Source organism: Aedes albopictus, chromosome 2 (assembly GCF_035046485.1).
Source record: "Aedes albopictus strain Foshan chromosome 2, AalbF5, whole genome shotgun sequence".
Taxonomy (NCBI): Eukaryota; Metazoa; Arthropoda; class Insecta; order Diptera; family Culicidae; genus Aedes; species Aedes albopictus.
The window spans coordinates 372,137,824-372,154,279 of NC_085137.1; the positions used below are offsets into that span (position 1 = coordinate 372,137,824).

At 41.4% G+C, this 16,456-nt stretch overlaps 1 protein-coding gene across 1 annotated transcript in view; it reads left to right on the plus strand.

Moving 5' to 3' along the window:
• Positions 1-16,456, plus strand: part of LOC115253623 (semaphorin-2A) — a 453,840-nt gene that overhangs the window by 25,819 nt on the left and 411,565 nt on the right. The window contains exon 2 of the mRNA XM_062852947.1: positions 14-153. Within this exon, the coding sequence (XP_062708931.1) occupies positions 60-153 (94 nt within the window). The 5' untranslated portion in view covers positions 14-59. The remainder of the gene's footprint in view (positions 1-13; positions 154-16,456) is intronic.

Genomic DNA, 16,456 nt, shown 5'->3' on the forward strand with positions numbered 1-16,456 from the left:
TTTCATCCTGCAGATCAATAGCACACAGTTCTTACCATATCATTAGTGGCTAAGTAAACATGACGGTGAAAATGTTTTCCACTGTGCTATGTGTACTGTTCTTAGGAATTTCATCAATCGATGCTGAGGCTGTTACGGAGGAACTTCCACCAGGTGAGTTTCCTTAGAATTATTCCATTCTTTACTCTGATAGAATATGTCGGAAAGAAAAATTATTGGGTCAATACAACTCAGCACACACTGTCCTAATAAAGTTTGTTATTGTCAGTATAGTATGGCAGACGGTTGAATACATCCATAAAATATTTAAAATGTACCATAAACAATACAAAATTGCTCCATAGAAAAATGAGCCATGTAGGTACCAATAAAAAAATCAAATTCTGCATAGATAGACAGAAATGTACCATTAAACAGCTGAAATTATACCGGTAAACCAACAAATTTTCTGACTGAAGTTGACAGGTTGTACCATTAAATTATGACATGATGCTCCATAATCTCATAAGAATGTTCCATAAACAATTAAAAATGTACGTTTAGTTTATACATGGGTACTCCATAGATATATCAGTTTTGCTCCATAAAAAAATAAAATTACTCCATAGACAAACAGAATTGCACCATAAACATTATCATATTCCACTACCTGGGTGGTGGAACATATGAGTTTAATCTTCAACTTATAAAGTGAACTGTGACTTGAGTTATTCTAATAATCGGAAAATATTTCAACATAAAGGCAACAACAAAAGCATCACTTGACGTACCACACATCTATGAAGCAAGACTGAAAAGATGAAAAAAACTAGGTGTTTTGGCCGGGAAAACGCTTGTTGTTCAAACTCGCTATCGCTCGTCGAACTTAAAAAAGGGATAACACCTCGGGTTGCATTATACCGGGCAAATTCTTGGATTTGTGGCTTGCCTAGAACCGAATCGACACAGTTACGGCGAATGGGATATCAGAAACATCGGCGGCCTTCTGCCGCCTCAGTTTCTCAATCCTCTATGCGGCTTCGCCGCATGACTCAACAATCCTCGTTAGATAAATATGCTGAGAAAATCATCATTTTGCAACTCTTTGTATAACTTCTTTCCTGCAATTGTTGATTCACCTATTGCATTTTAAACGCTTTTTTTTTCAATCATTTATAGAAAATTTTGATTTATTCATGCATTTAAAGATTTTTATGTGATTTTTGTTGATTGACATTGCTTCCACTCTTATTTAATTGTTTTTTTTTATGAAAAACAATCACTTTTCATGTGCCGTTAATATTGAAATAGTAAGTGTACACTCATAGCTGGGCTGCAAAACGGTGAGTCGATAAGGAGAGCGTCCAATAGAGCTCTGGTCTTCACAAGTTCCTACCTCATGCTTCCACGGGTCAAACGATGACAAAGACCGCCAGCTAAGAGTTGTGTGCTTAGCTGGTAGTGCAGCCTGGGCACTGTTGTCCTTCTGACTTCAGCTAGATTGAGGAGGTACGATCCGAGTGTCTGTTCACCAAGGAGCTGCGGCTCAAACAGCGTCTGTTCTGGCATCCAGCGGCTGAGTAAGGAACGCTGCACCACGCCCAGCTAGATCCAAGGTGGTAGCCCCATCAGCGTGGTCGTCCCAGTGTTGGTTGGGACGTTAAACAGAACTGGCACGTTGGCCCTTCGGCGAGACAGGAGTGTTGGCGTAGGCCCAATAAGCCACCCGTAAAAATCCCCATTGCGAATAACATAGGAGAAAATACGACTCGATACAATCGGCAAAGACCCACGCGACGAAATAAGGACTACGATTGGAAACTTGGAACATGGAATTGCAAGTCACTAGGTTTCGCAGGATGTGACAGGATAATCTACGACGAACTACATCCCCGCAACTTTGACATCGTGGCGTTGCAGGAACTTTGTTGGACTGGACAGAAAGTGTGGAAAAGCGGGCATCGAGCGGCTACCTTCTACCAAAGCTGTGGCACCACCAATGAACTGGGAACAGGATTTATAGTGTTGGGCAAGATGCGACAACGTGTGATCGGGTGGCAGCCGATCAACGCAAGGATGTGCATGTTAAGAGTTAAGGGCCGTTTCTTCAACTACAGCATCATCAACGTCCACTGCCCACACGAAGGGAGACCCGATGACTAGAAAGAAGCGTTCTACGCGCAGTTAGAGCAAACATACGATGGTTGCTCGCCGCGTGACGTGAAAATCGCTGTCGGCGACATGAACGCTCAGGTAGGAAGGGAGGAAATGTACCGACCGGTAAACGGGCGAAACAGCCTGCACGCCGTATCGAATGTTACCGGCCAGCGATGCGTAAACTTTGCAGCCTCCCGTGGTATGGTAGTCCGAAGCACCGTCTTCCCCCGCAAAGATATCCACAAAGCCACCTGGAGATCACCCGACCATCAAACAGAAAACCAAATCGACCACGTTCTAATCGACGGTAAATTCCATCTCGGATATAACCAATGTCCGCACATACCGCAGGGCGAATATATATTCGGATCACTACTTAGTCGCTGTATGCATGCGCTCAAAACTTTCGACAGTTATCACCACGCGTCGAAGTCGAACGCCGCGGCTCAACATCGAGCAACTTCGAAACGTAGAAGTGGCTCAAGACTACGCGCAGCAGTTAGCAGTGGCCCTACCAACGGAAGAGCAGCTTGGCGCACTTGAAGATGGCTGGAGGGACATCCGATCCGCCATAGGTAGTACCTCGGCTACAGCACTAGGCTTCGCGACTCCGAATCACAGAAACGACTGGTACGACGGCGAATGTGAACAGTTGAAAAACGAGAAGAATGCAGCATGGGCGAGAATGTTGCAACACCGTACGAGAGCGAATGAGGCACGTTACAAACAAGCGCGGAACAGGCAGAACTCAGTCTTCCGGATGAAGAAGCGCCAGCAGGAAGAACGAGATCGCGAAGCGATGGAAGAGCTGTCCGCGCTAAGGACACACGAAAGTTCTACGAGAAGCTGAACCGCTCGCGCAGAGGCTTTGTGCCACAAGCCGACATGTGCCGAGATAATCACGGGAATATTCTCACGAGCGAGCGTGAGGTGGTCGAGAGGTGGCGGCAGCATTACGATGAGCACCTCAATGGCGACGTTGCAAGTACCGAAGGTGGCGTGGTAACCGATCTAGGAGTATGTGCACAGGACGAAAGACTTCCGGCCCCTGACCTTCAAGAGATTGAGGAGGAGGTTGGCCGGTTGAAAAACAACAAAGCCGCTGGAGCAGATCAACTACGAAGCGAGCTTCTAAAATACGGTGGAGAAGCACTGGTGAGAGCACTACACTGGGTCATTACCAGGATTTGGGAGGAGGAAGTATTACCGGAGGAATGGATGGAAGGTATCGTGTGTCCCATCTACAAAAAGGGCGACAAGTTGGATTGCGGGAACTACCGCGCGATCACACTACTGAGCGCTGCCTACAAGATACTCTTTCAAATTTTATGCCGCCGTCTATCACCGATTGCAAGAGAGTTCGTGGGGCAATATCAGGCTGGATTTATGGGTGAACGCGCTACAACGGACCAGATGTTCGCCATCCGCCAGGTGTTGCAGAAATGCCGCGAATACAACGTGCCCACACATCACTTGTTCATCGATTTCAAATCGGCGTATGATACAATCGATCGAGAACAGCTATGGCAGGTTATGCACGAATACGGATTCCCGGATAAACTGATACGGTTGATCAAGGCGACGATGGATCGAGTGATGTGCGTAGTTCGAGTATCAGGGACACTCTCGAGTCCCTTCGAATCTCGCAGAGGGTTACGGCAAGGTGATGGTCTTTCGTGCTTGCTGTTCAACATTGCTTTGGAGGGTGTAATAAGAAGAGCGGGGATAAACACTAGTGGGACGATTATCACGAAGTCCGTTCAGCTGCTTGGTTTCGCCGATGATATTGATATTATTGCTCGTAAATTTGAGACGATGGCGGAAACGTACATCCGACTAAAGAGTGAAGCCAGGCGAATCGGATTAGTCATTAATGTGTCGAAGACAAAGTACATGATGGCAAAGGGCTCCAGGGAGGAATCACCGCGCCCGCCACCCCGAATTCATATCGACGGTGATGAAATCGAGGCGGTTGAAGAATTCGTGTACTTGGGCTCACTGGTGACCGCCGACAACGACATCAGCAGAGAAATTCAGAGGCGCATTGTGGCAGGAAATCGTTCGTACTTGGGACTCCGCAGAACTCTACGATCGAATAAAGTTCGCCGTAACACGAAGTTAACCATCTACAAAACGCTGATTAGACCGGTCGTCCTCTATGGGCACGAAACATGGACCCTACGTGCAGAGGACCAACGCGCCCTTGGAGTTTTCGAACGGAAGGTGTTGCGTACTATCTACGGCGGAGTGCAGATGGAAGACGGGACTTGGAGAAGGCGAATGAACCACGAGCTGCATCAGCTGCTGAGAGAACCAACCATCGTCCATACCGCGAAAATCGGGAGGCTACGGTGGGCGGGTCACGTCATCAGGATGTCGGATAGCAACCCGACTAAAATGGTTCTCGAGAGTCATCCGACCGGTACAAGAAGACGTGGAGCGCAGCGAGCTAGGTGGGTCGACCAAGTGGAGGACGATCTGCGGACCCTACGCAGAGTGCGGAACTGGAGACAAACAGCCATGGACCGAGTGGAGTGGAGGCGGCTACTATGTACAGCAGAGGCCACCCCGGCCTTAGCCTGACCGGTAAGGTAAATACACTCATTGCACAATTATGGGTCACACACAATTATTAGTCACTTTCCACTTCAATAGATAAATACTAATGAATTGCAAGCTTTTGTTAGCTATTATTATTTTTCGCACATAAGTTGATTTGTTTTGTGTCACTATACGTATCGCACACGGGTTTGTACATCAAAACATACATATTTTCAATATTTTTTTGTTCGGCGCAAAACTAGCTGTCAAAGTAACGCTTTGATTGTGAATATCGGACAGTGCGTGTGCTGCTTTCGTAAGCTCTGTTAAAGCGAGCTTCAGTGTTTTTCATGTGCGAAATGGTATAGTCACCAGAACAAAGGTATAATTAACGTTCTAAATGTAGAAATTCATGTGACTGCAGCTAATTAAAGCTTATTTCTGGCAAAATTTAAGTGACTCATTATTGTGCCAAGGAACACCGAAAATCACACAATTATGGGTCACTTATTGTGCAGCATAATATTGACAGTTCTGCGTACATGGACATTGCATACTTTTAGGCGTTTATCGGTAGTTGTGTTGGAGATTTTTTACTGTTTGCTCTAAGAAAACTAGGATGGGATCCTATCCTCTTCCGTCGTATGAGTCCCGGTGCTTGCTTATCAACTTAGAAACTCTTAAGAAAAGAAGGGAAATTGCATGTATAGCTTTTATAAACGATCTTATCTCACAACGCACTCAATCGGAAGATTTATTAGCGAGCCTAAATTTTTATGCTCCATTTCGCTCTTTAAGATCACGTAACATATTTCAGCTCAAATCGCTACGAACTTCATATGCAATAAACGGACCAATGAGCTCATTAATGAATATCTATAACAAATACTGCGAAATAATCGATTTAACTATGTCAAGACCACTGCTAAGGAAAGTCCTAAATGGTAGATCTAATGACACATAAAATTTTATATAAGTATCAATATCTGTAAATTTATACATTAAGCTTGTAGTCTACAATGATTGACGAAATAAATAAATAAATTTTGACCCAATTTTGAAAAATTAATTCCAAATCGTGAAAACACGCTTCGTTAAGAGGTTTGATACCAGTTTTAGATTCTACTATAGTTGATCTATCGAGAATAAGTGATCATTCATTGAAAAAATAGACAAAACATTATTTTTGAGCCGATTTCTATTAAGTGACCCATAATAGGCAAGAAATTGACCCATAATTGTTACACAGCCAATTTTGACCCATTATTGTGGTTTTCATTTTTCACCAACATTTTAGTAATTTTCACCGCCTAAAGTGAGTTTTACAAGCAGATTTTTATTTAAAACATTAAAAAGGGGTTTCAATGATGAGAGTATAAAATAAAAATTATAATCTCTCGCTTTTGCTTGATGTTAAATGCGCTTCTTTTGCTCCGTTCTAAAATGACATGCTATTTGTAAAAACAGTGTGAAAATTTTCTGTAATTAGTTGTGCGTAGTGATAAATCTGTCTCCTGTCGTCGGGTCACATCAAATTGTCGATCGAAATCTCAGAAAGCTGGAAAAAAGTTAATAACTATTGCCGAGGCTGAAATTGTCTACAATGGATGATATGTGCAGAAAGTGCTCCACAACTATCGATATACATGATCTCTTCACTGTTTGTGAAGGAAAGTGTGCTGCAAAGTTCCACGCATCTTGTGTCGGTGTCTGTGAAGACAGTTTATGTGCTCTATCCAATAATATTATTTGGATGTGTAATGATTGCATTAGCGAATTTCGTCATGCTAGGGATCGCATGCCAATCACGAAGCCTGAGACGACCAGCCAATCTCGATCGCAGCTGAGTTGATAGAAATAAAATCTCAAATTGCGACAATAAACAGTGCCATGGCTAAATTAATTCCTGTACCGGCATATAATTCAATACACCGACACTCAACTCCAGATCGTGCTCCAGATACATCACCAAATTCGACAATCAGTGCGCATGTGTGTACCTCCTATTGTGCAGCCAGGCACAGTACCGAAGACTCTTTTTCACTGCTGCTAACAAACATTGATAGATGCGTCACAGAGAAAGAGATTGCCAGCTTGGTATCGGAATCGCTTGGTGCTCCTGAACCCGAAATGTGTGAATGTTACGAAATTAGTACCAAATTGGAAAAATTGTGAAGATTTAGATTACATTTCCTTCAAAGTGATTTTGCATGATCGATGGAAAACTTTAGCAATGAGTTCGTCTACATGGCCAAAGAGTGTAAAAATTCTAGAATTTATTCACAGAAACAAAGATACTTGGAAACCGACATCATTAAGAAATGTTACTGTGTAATTGCATTTAGATCGTATACGAATTAACCGTTGATACTGAAGAAAATGTGATTGAACTCATGTAGATAATCAAGTTATTCATATCGTACCGTTTGCAACTAGTTTTCGATTATTTTGTTAGTATTTAAGATGTGAAAATTTAGGTGATATTAGTTGAAAAGAATAATTTGTTGGAATCGTTGAATGCATTGCTACACGTTTTGAAGTACTGTTTGTTTGTACTAGTTTTAGATATTAGATAAGAAACTGTCTGTACAGTCCAACTGAAGACAAAAGAATAAATAAGTAATGAAAGTGTTATTTTTGTATGAAAAACGATTCATATTATGAAATGGTTGTTCCTTGAGTGACCCATAAATGTGCAATGAGTGTACATGGACCTCGCGGGATAGAACTTGTTTTTCTTGGAGCATATTTACATTTTTATCAAACATTTTTGCATTCCTATGGAGGAGCAATGGGGTCAACATGTATAGTGAAATAAGATAATGTTTATGGTGCAATTTTATTTTTCTATGGTGCAAACTGACGTTTCTGTGGAGCAAAACTAATATATCTATGAAGTATCTATGCATAAACTATGGGTACATTCTTGGTTGTTTATGGAACACCATGTCATAATTTATTGGTACAATCTGTCAACTTCAGTCAGCAAATTTGCTGGTTTACCGGTACAATTTCAGCTGTTTAATGGTAAATTTCTGTCTATCTATGGAGAGTTTGATTTATTTTATTGGTACATGGCTTCTTTTTCTATGGAGCACTTTTTCATTTTCCCAGAAGGCTTCTTGTATCATTATAGGGTCTTGTAGCATTTGGGCAGGTGTATTTATTTTGTGCACTTGCCGCTATAACTAATAACCAATCAATTTCAAACCGATTGATTTGAAATTTTGTATAGAGTTAGGCACGTACAGTATCTAACTCTGTACAAAAATTCAAATCAATCGGTTTGAAATTGACTTAGTTATAGCGGCAAGTGCCCAAAAGAGGTACACCTGCTTAAATGGTACAATACCCAAGTAGCAGAAGGCTTTTGCCGTATAGTATATTTTATCGAGTTGAGACTTTAAGTCTGTCAACCAAATTATCGTTGATCGTAAGTATGTATCTCCGATTGTCTGAAGGCTATATTCTGAAAATCAAATTGCGGTGATTTAGTTCAACTCGAACAATAACGGTTTCCGTTCTAGAAATGCATTATATCCAATAAGCATTTCGGGTTTCGAACCCATTACTGTGGAACTTCTCATAGAACACTAAGCTGAGAAGTGGGCTTTGTCCCGGTGGCGACGTTACGCCAAAAAGAAGGAGTAGAAATGAAATCAAGCCTAACTTTGCCAAACACCGTCTGTAACACATGTAAACAAAGAAGACATTTTCACTCGAGGCGCTAAATTTCGTTAAGAAGTACTTGTATGCTCCACCTTTGGGGATGATTTGTGAAAAAATACCCGGACTTTTTACGATTCTGAAATTCTCAATGTATGAGTTGCTATGGGAACAGACAGGGCTGGATCTAAGATAGGCAGAAGGGGCAGGTTCCTGGGCCCCCACATTTTAGGGACCCCCACAAAACCATTTTTGCTTGCTTCATATCAACTTTATTTTTCATTTTGCTCAAACATTGTTCAAAAAACAACTTCCGAGGGGCCTCCGCATCTGCTCCGGCCCCGGCCCCCACAATTCTTAATCCGGGCCTGGGAACAGCGAACTTCCCCTTCGATTTTCTTCGTTCGTGAATTTTGTTAGATCCGGTGTTTGGTAAAGTTAGGCTTGAAATATGGGTAACTGTGCGCTAGTGAAACCTGGTGTGTATCACAGGAGATCACGTAACGGTTGCAGGTCTTTACCACCTGCGGTAGAATTCGTCCATAATGGCATCAGAACTAGATCACCAATACCAAGCACCATTTGGGAGCTAGAGTAAAAGTGTGTTGATTATACTCTATGCAAGAGCAGGAACAAAATCAGCAAGCCGTATTGGGCAAGCATATTGGTCTAGAATTTATGACAGAAGTCTCTTTCAAGATCAACAAAGTTCAAATAACAAAAACTGCTCTCCTGGGAAGCTTAGTAGACTAACCAAAGCAGCTATGGATGGTGAACATCTTAAAAGTTTCGGGTGAACTGTTCAGTTAATTCGAATCTCGTCATGGACTGCGACAAGATGACGGATTCGCATGCCTATTCTCCAACATGCGACGAGCCGGGCTCAACAGGCGGGGTACGATTTTCACAAATTTGTGTGCTTTTTAGATGACATAGACAGCATCGCCAGAACATTTGAAAATGTGGCAGAACAGTACACCCACAAGAAACGCGAAGCAGCAAAGGTCGAACTGTTGGTGAATGCCTCAAAAAACAAAGTACATGCTGGCAGACGGAACGGAACATGACCGGGTACGTCTAGGTAGTAATGTGACGATATTACGGGGATACCTTTTAGATGGTGAAGGAATTCGTCTACCTCGGATCCCTATCATCGCCTATAGCCTCCTCTCCTCTTCTTGGCGTAACGTCCTCACTGGGACAAAGCCTGCTTCTCAGCTTAGTGTTCTATGAGCACTTCCACAGTTTTTAACTGAGACCTTCCTCTGCCAATGACCATTTTGCATGTGTATATCGTGTGGCAGGCACGAAGATACTCTATGCCCAAGGAAGTCAAGGAGATTTCCTTTACGAAAAGATCCTGGACCGACCGGGAATCGAACCCGTCACCCTCAGCATGGTCATGCTGAATACCCGTGCGTTTACCGCCTCGGCTATATGGGCCCTATAGCCATGAAATGCGAAAGCGCATCATTAGTGGAAGTCGTGCCTACTACGGGCTCCACAAGAAGCTGCGGTCTAAAAAAATTAACTCACGCACCAAATCTACCATTACAAAACGCTAAGGACGATATTTGGCGATGTAGGATAATGGTGTGTGGCGGAGAAGGATAAACCACGAGCTCGCTGAACTTTACAGCGAAACCAGTATCCAGATGGTGACCAAAGCCGGAAGGATATGGTGGGCAGGGCATATTGCAAGAATTCCGGACAATAAGCCTGCAAGGTTGGTGTTCGTGACTGATATAGTTGATACAAGAGAGCACGATGGATGGGACAGGAGCGTGACTTGACGAGCAGCGGGTGCACAGAGGTCCAATTTTTCGACAATCTGACAGAAACTCAATTTTTGAACATAACTTTAGCCCTCCTTTCCCTAGTAAAAATTCCGTATTTCATTGCTGATTGGTTTTATTTTATGGGTGAACGCGCTACAACGGATCAAATGTTCGCCATCCGCCAGGTGTTGCAGAAACGCCGCGAATACAACGTGCACACACATCACTTGTTCAACGATTTCCAATCGGCGTATGATACAATCGATCGAGAACAGCTATGGAAGATTATGCACGAATACGGATTCCCGGATAAACTGATACGATTAATCAAGGCGACGATGGATCAAGTGATGTGCGTAGTTCGAGTATCAGGGACACTCTCGAGTCCCTTCGAATCTCGCAGAGGGTTACGGCAAGGTGATGGTCTTTCGTGCTTGCTGTTCAACATTGCGCTAGAAGGTGTGAAACAGGGAAAAACACGAGTGGAACGATTTTCACGAGGTCCGTTCAGCTGCTTGGTTTCGCTGATGATATTGATATTATAGCTCGCAAGTTCGATTCCCGGTCGGTCCAGGATCTTTTCGTAAAAGGAAATTTCCTTGACTTCCTTGGGCATAGAGTATCTTCGTGCCTGCCACACGATATACGCATGTAAAATGGTCATTGGCAGAGGAAGGTCTCAGTTAAAAACTGTGGAAGTGCTCATAGAACACTAAGCTGAGAAGCAGGCTTTGTCCCAGTGAGGACGTTACGCCAAGAAGAGAGAGAGAGAGAGTTCGCAAATTTGAGACGATGGCGGAAACGTACATCCAACTAAAGAGTGAAGCCAGGCGAATCGGAATAGTCATTAATGTGTCGAAGACAGAGTACATAATGGCAAAGGGCTCCAGGGAGAAATCACCGCGCCCGCCACCCCGAATTTATATCGACGGTGATGAAATCGTGGCTGTTGAAGAATTCGTGTACTTGGGCTCACCGGTGACCGCCGACAACGACACCAGCAGAAAAATTCAGAGGCGTATTGTGGCAGGAAATCGAGCATATTTTGGACTCCGTAGAACTCTACGATCGAATAAAGTTCGCCGTTACACGAAGTTAACTATTTACAAAACGCTGATTAGACCGGTCGTCCTCTATGGGCACGAAACTTGGACCCTACGTGCAGAGGACCAACGCGCCCTTGGAGATTTCGAACGAAAGGTGTTGCGTATCATCGACGGCGGAGTGCAGATGGAAGACGGGACTTGGAGAAGGCGAATGAACCACGAGCTACATCAGCTGCTGAGAGAACCAACCATCGTCCATACCGCCAAAATTGGGAGGCTACGGTGGGCGGATCACGTCATCAGGATGTCGGTCGGATAGCAACCCGACTAAAATGGTTCTCGAGAGTCATCCGCCTGGTACAAGAAGACGTGGAGCGCAGCGAACTAGGTGGGTCGACCAAGTAGAGGACGATTTGCGGACCCTACGCAGAGTGCGGAACTGGAGACAAACAGCCATGGACCGAGTGGAATGGAGACGGCTACTATGTACAGCAGAGGCCACCCCGGCCTTAGCCTGATCGGTAAGGTAAGTAAGGTGAAGATATGTGAAAGTCACACCTCATGAAAAGTCCACGATTGTCCAAGAAGAGGGGGGTAGGGGTCTATCAAATGTCCACATGGACAACATTGATTCAGAAATTGAAAAACAAAGTGTCATCAACGATACGAATCAAGTCGTAACATTGATGAAATTCCAAAACAGTCCACTTTAAGCTTGACTTCACGATTTTATTTATGTTAATTAAGTTTATTTATTTAGTAAATCTTAAAATCAAATGCGCTGTTAGATAAGATCTTCAGTACATGTATACTGTATAGCAGTGGTCACAAAACTGCGGCCATCAAGAAGGTTTTGTGTGCGGCCCGCGAGCTTATTCTAAAATGAATTATAATGTGGCCCTCTGAAAGGTTCCATAATGATAACATAAAATTTCGAAATACTTCAATACTTGAATGAGCGTAAATAAATGCTGAATTACTGCATAAGTATTTCATCAAGAAGTTTCCAACAGAAGTGTTTTAAAAGTAAGAATTGGGAAGTCCTCAAAAGTTTGGTAACTCATACATTTTCTCAAAATAATGAGTTCATCATTATCATCTGTGTATAGCTATGAATTTTCTCAGATCTCAAATTTCAACTGATTTCTGAAAGCTTTCCCAACCGTAGGAGATTTCATTAATCCGACATGATTATTGATATTTTTCTTATGTCTTGAATTTGGTTCAACAAGTATTCAAAACTTCAAAACTGTTATCCTGTATTATCGTAGAGTTAAGAATGTCATGTTGAAGAAGAGTGAATTAAAGTTATTTATAGCATGTAGCATAAGGAAAAGCAGTGTTTACCATCAAATTATACATTTCCTGAAATAACGTGAATTAAAACTCAAAAAATGTGAAAAACAGTACTGCAACCAGGGATGGCATTTCGCACTGAAAATGTGCACAGTGCAGCTTATTTTCATATTAAAACCGCGCACACTTGCACTCACACTGAGGAGTATGCCATCCCTGACTGCAACAAAATTGTACTTATCTGTATGCCCAAGCAACACACTTGGTTACAAAACAGCTACGCAGCGCATGTACGGGTTGCACAGAAGTCACTTTGACTTACTGCGCAACTCTATGCGCTGCCGTGACTGTTTTGTAACCATGGGTGTTTCTTGGGTGTGATACCGCATATGAAGAACCTCGAAGACTATACCTGAAAAAGAAGAACCTACCTGTGCCTGAAAAATTCCGCTGGAAGAAAATACTTACCTGTGCTGTGGCCGCTCTTGCTGATTCTATCATCTGGTTCAAAAGCACTAAATGGCTGTTCACATCTCCTAACACAGCTTTGAGGCGAATACATTTTCTCACAAATAACAAATTTAGGTCAACTTTAACAGGACCTCTACCATGAATTGTGGAGTCCTGGCAGGACTCGTCAAGAATAGTTTGTATAATTCCACGAAAAAAACATTTTTTTTTTACGTCGACAAGAAATTTCTTGTATCTGAAAAAAATCCTCCCAGCATTTCCAAAACAATACTCCAAGGAAGTTTTATCGGAAATTCTTCCAAAAACCCTTAAATGCCATTAAGAGACATTCAGAGAAAAACAACAGAAAAATCTCAGTATTATAAAAGGTTTTCAAAATAGAGGCTTTTGTCAACCTTGCAAGAAATTCCAAAGCTGCGGTTGGAAACTTTATTCGAAAAATTGTCAATATTGGCTCCAAGTACTTTTCGAGGAATTTCTTTAAGAATGACAAAGATCAAGGCTAGCCATATTAAAACAACACAACTTATCTATTGGCTCTTTTAGACAACTTTTAATAAATTAGCCTAATTTATTTTCTCAACATTATAATTATGTACAAAGATTTACAACATCTAAATACCACTAGTTTACAGCATTTTTGAGCTCGGTAAACTGATGATCGTTTTTGGTGTAGAATCATGCCCTGAGTTCAAAAACGCTAAGGAAAAAAATTACAGTAGAGCGAAATTTTTACGACTTTCCATACAAGGTTGATGATTTGAAATCGATTTTTGTTCTATTTTTAAGCAAAGTCGCTCACTTCACACATCTCATTCTCCGTAATCAATGCTCCGATTGAGCTGAATTTTTTACTGTTACTCACCCACATATGATATGTCAAATAAACGTTGAGAAAGAATTTTTAAATTGTTTTTTTTCTTATTGAAAAAAATACATTTCTTCATAAATTTTGGAAATTTTGCTAAAATTTAAGGAGATCGTCCCTAAAACTCGCCAATATCTTGATTTTCATCCATCTGACGCAAAACCTGCATTCAGATGATCGAATGGTATTATATTCAGCTTTTAATTTATGGAAAAAGATTTAAAATTGGCTGAACAAAACGCAAGATATTTGAATTTGATTAAATTTCATATTTTAAAAAGTTCTAAAACTCAATATTGAGCTAAAACTTAAAAACTGTTCTACTTTTAAATTTTTTGAAGCACGGTTTCGAAATCAGCGCTAAATTGTGCTTCAAAAATTTTGGTCGTTGACAGAAGTTCACGACTTTCGTTTTATTTTGTAAACTAGTGTAATTGGACATTAACATAACTAACTATTGGACATTAACATAAATAACTAAGATATAACTCATTTTGGTATCATAATGGTCAATTTTTCCGAACTGGCACATTATGCAACTGAAATGAGTTTCATAATAAAAAATAGTTGTATAATGTTCATAATGCAACTCATTTGAGTTGCATTATGAACATTATGCAACTCAAATGAGTTGCATTATGAAAAAAATCATTGCATAAAATTATGTATGAAACTCGATTTTTTCAGCACTCTTCGTATTTATCCAACTCGGCAAGCCTCGTTGGATAAATGTACGACTCGTGCTGAAAAAATCAACTTTTTGCAACTCGTTGCATAAATAACTATTTTTTTTTGCTTGGAGGTTCTAGTTGACACTCGAAGTACCGACATACTTTTGTTGAAAAATAAAGACGAATGATGCAATACATAAAAAAAGATTGCCAAAAGCTACTAACAACACGTAGCAATTGCTTGTAAAACATAAGAATACATTATCAGGATTAGGACACAATCCATAATCCTATAATCCAGCTTGCACAGAAACTATTCTACCAAAATCAGGAAATACGAAGTTTCTCAAGCTTTCCCAATCATCGCCGTATTTTCTAATCTTAATTTCAAATTATCATAACAATGTGTCACTAATTATACCCCAGCAGGATACAGGAGAGGAGCCGCCCAGCAGAAAACTTCATTCCGTGCAATTAACGCAGCCACCAGTCCTTACTTGTCAAGCTCACTCGCTCAAGATCCGCGTCTTGAATGTCAAATTAAAAATAATTCGTCTCATTTGCTGGGCCTTTCATTGCGTGTCGTCTATGGCAGCCTTCGCGAGACATTGGCCATCACAACAGTCAGTCAGCAGCGCGCGCGGCTGAGATGAGTCCCTTCTCTTGGTGGAGGCTTTGACAGCCTTGGTGTATGAATAATAGATAATTTAACTCAATTATAATTGACGTGGAGCGAAGACCGCCCACCGACGATGACGACGAAGACGGGTAGAGGGTTCTAACAGAAATGCTTTCTTTTATTCCTAGAACACGGCAGTGCGAAAAAAAAATGCTAGAGGAATTGTGCGAGGCATAGAAGGAACGGACGATAAAATTGCACTAGCGGAAGATTTCGTCCCCATGGTTATCCACGTTGTGTCATCACACACTTGGCGAGATGTACCTTCGTCGTATAGCTCTGCGGCGGACCTGCGTTTAGAGTAATGTGGGGTGCATGGTACATTGGTACATACATTTGAACATTTTGATTGGTTCATGGTACAATTCATGAATGTGTTGAGACATAATATTATTCGACTGACTTAAACCCTACACTTTGTTCTTAAATCGTTGATTTTCCGCAAAATTTTTGGCAGCTATTAAAAATTATTTTTTGCAACTTGACACAATAATATTGCAATTTATACTTGCCGTTTAAGTGTCACTACGGCCTACTTTTCCTCACTATGAATAGCAGTTGCATTATGATTCATAATGCAACTCATTTGGGTTGCATTATGAATCATAATGCAATTGTTTGGCCAACCACCTATGTTTCCACGTCAAGCGCTTGAAAAACTGTGACGGTTATAGCACAGCTTGCTTGAATCAAGTTTTTCGTCTAGCTTGATGGAGCACGTGGGTGATCCCGTTCAACCATCAATAAGCATGATGATACTGATGGAAGTGATCGAATTACAGTCATTATTTTTTCTCATTGCAAAAAATGTTGTATGCAACTCGTTGCAAAACTCGATTTTTACAGCACTCGTCATATTTATCCAACTCGGCAAGCCTCGTTGGATAAATGTACGACTCGTGCTGTAAAAATCATCATTTTTCAACTCGTTGCATAAACAACTATAAAACTAGCTGTCCCGGCATACTTTGTTTTGTCAAGATGTGGTGGTTTGACAACTATTGAGGTCATGTAACTATGCATGAGATACTTGTTGTGTTTAAGGGTCCAAAGGACGACTTGCGATCCACGTACTAACATGAACACTCTGCCATATAATCGTTTCCCGAATACATATCAACATCCTAGCATGAACTGGTGTAGATGCAGTGATATACAGGGGATACTTAAAATAACTGGGACAGGTAAAATTTTCACTTTTCAAAAAAATGTTCAACTCGCTGTAACTTTTCGAAAAGGGTATCAAACATTCTCAATTTTTTGCTGTATCTTCATCATCTAGTTGTGGATCAGTGGTTTAAAAT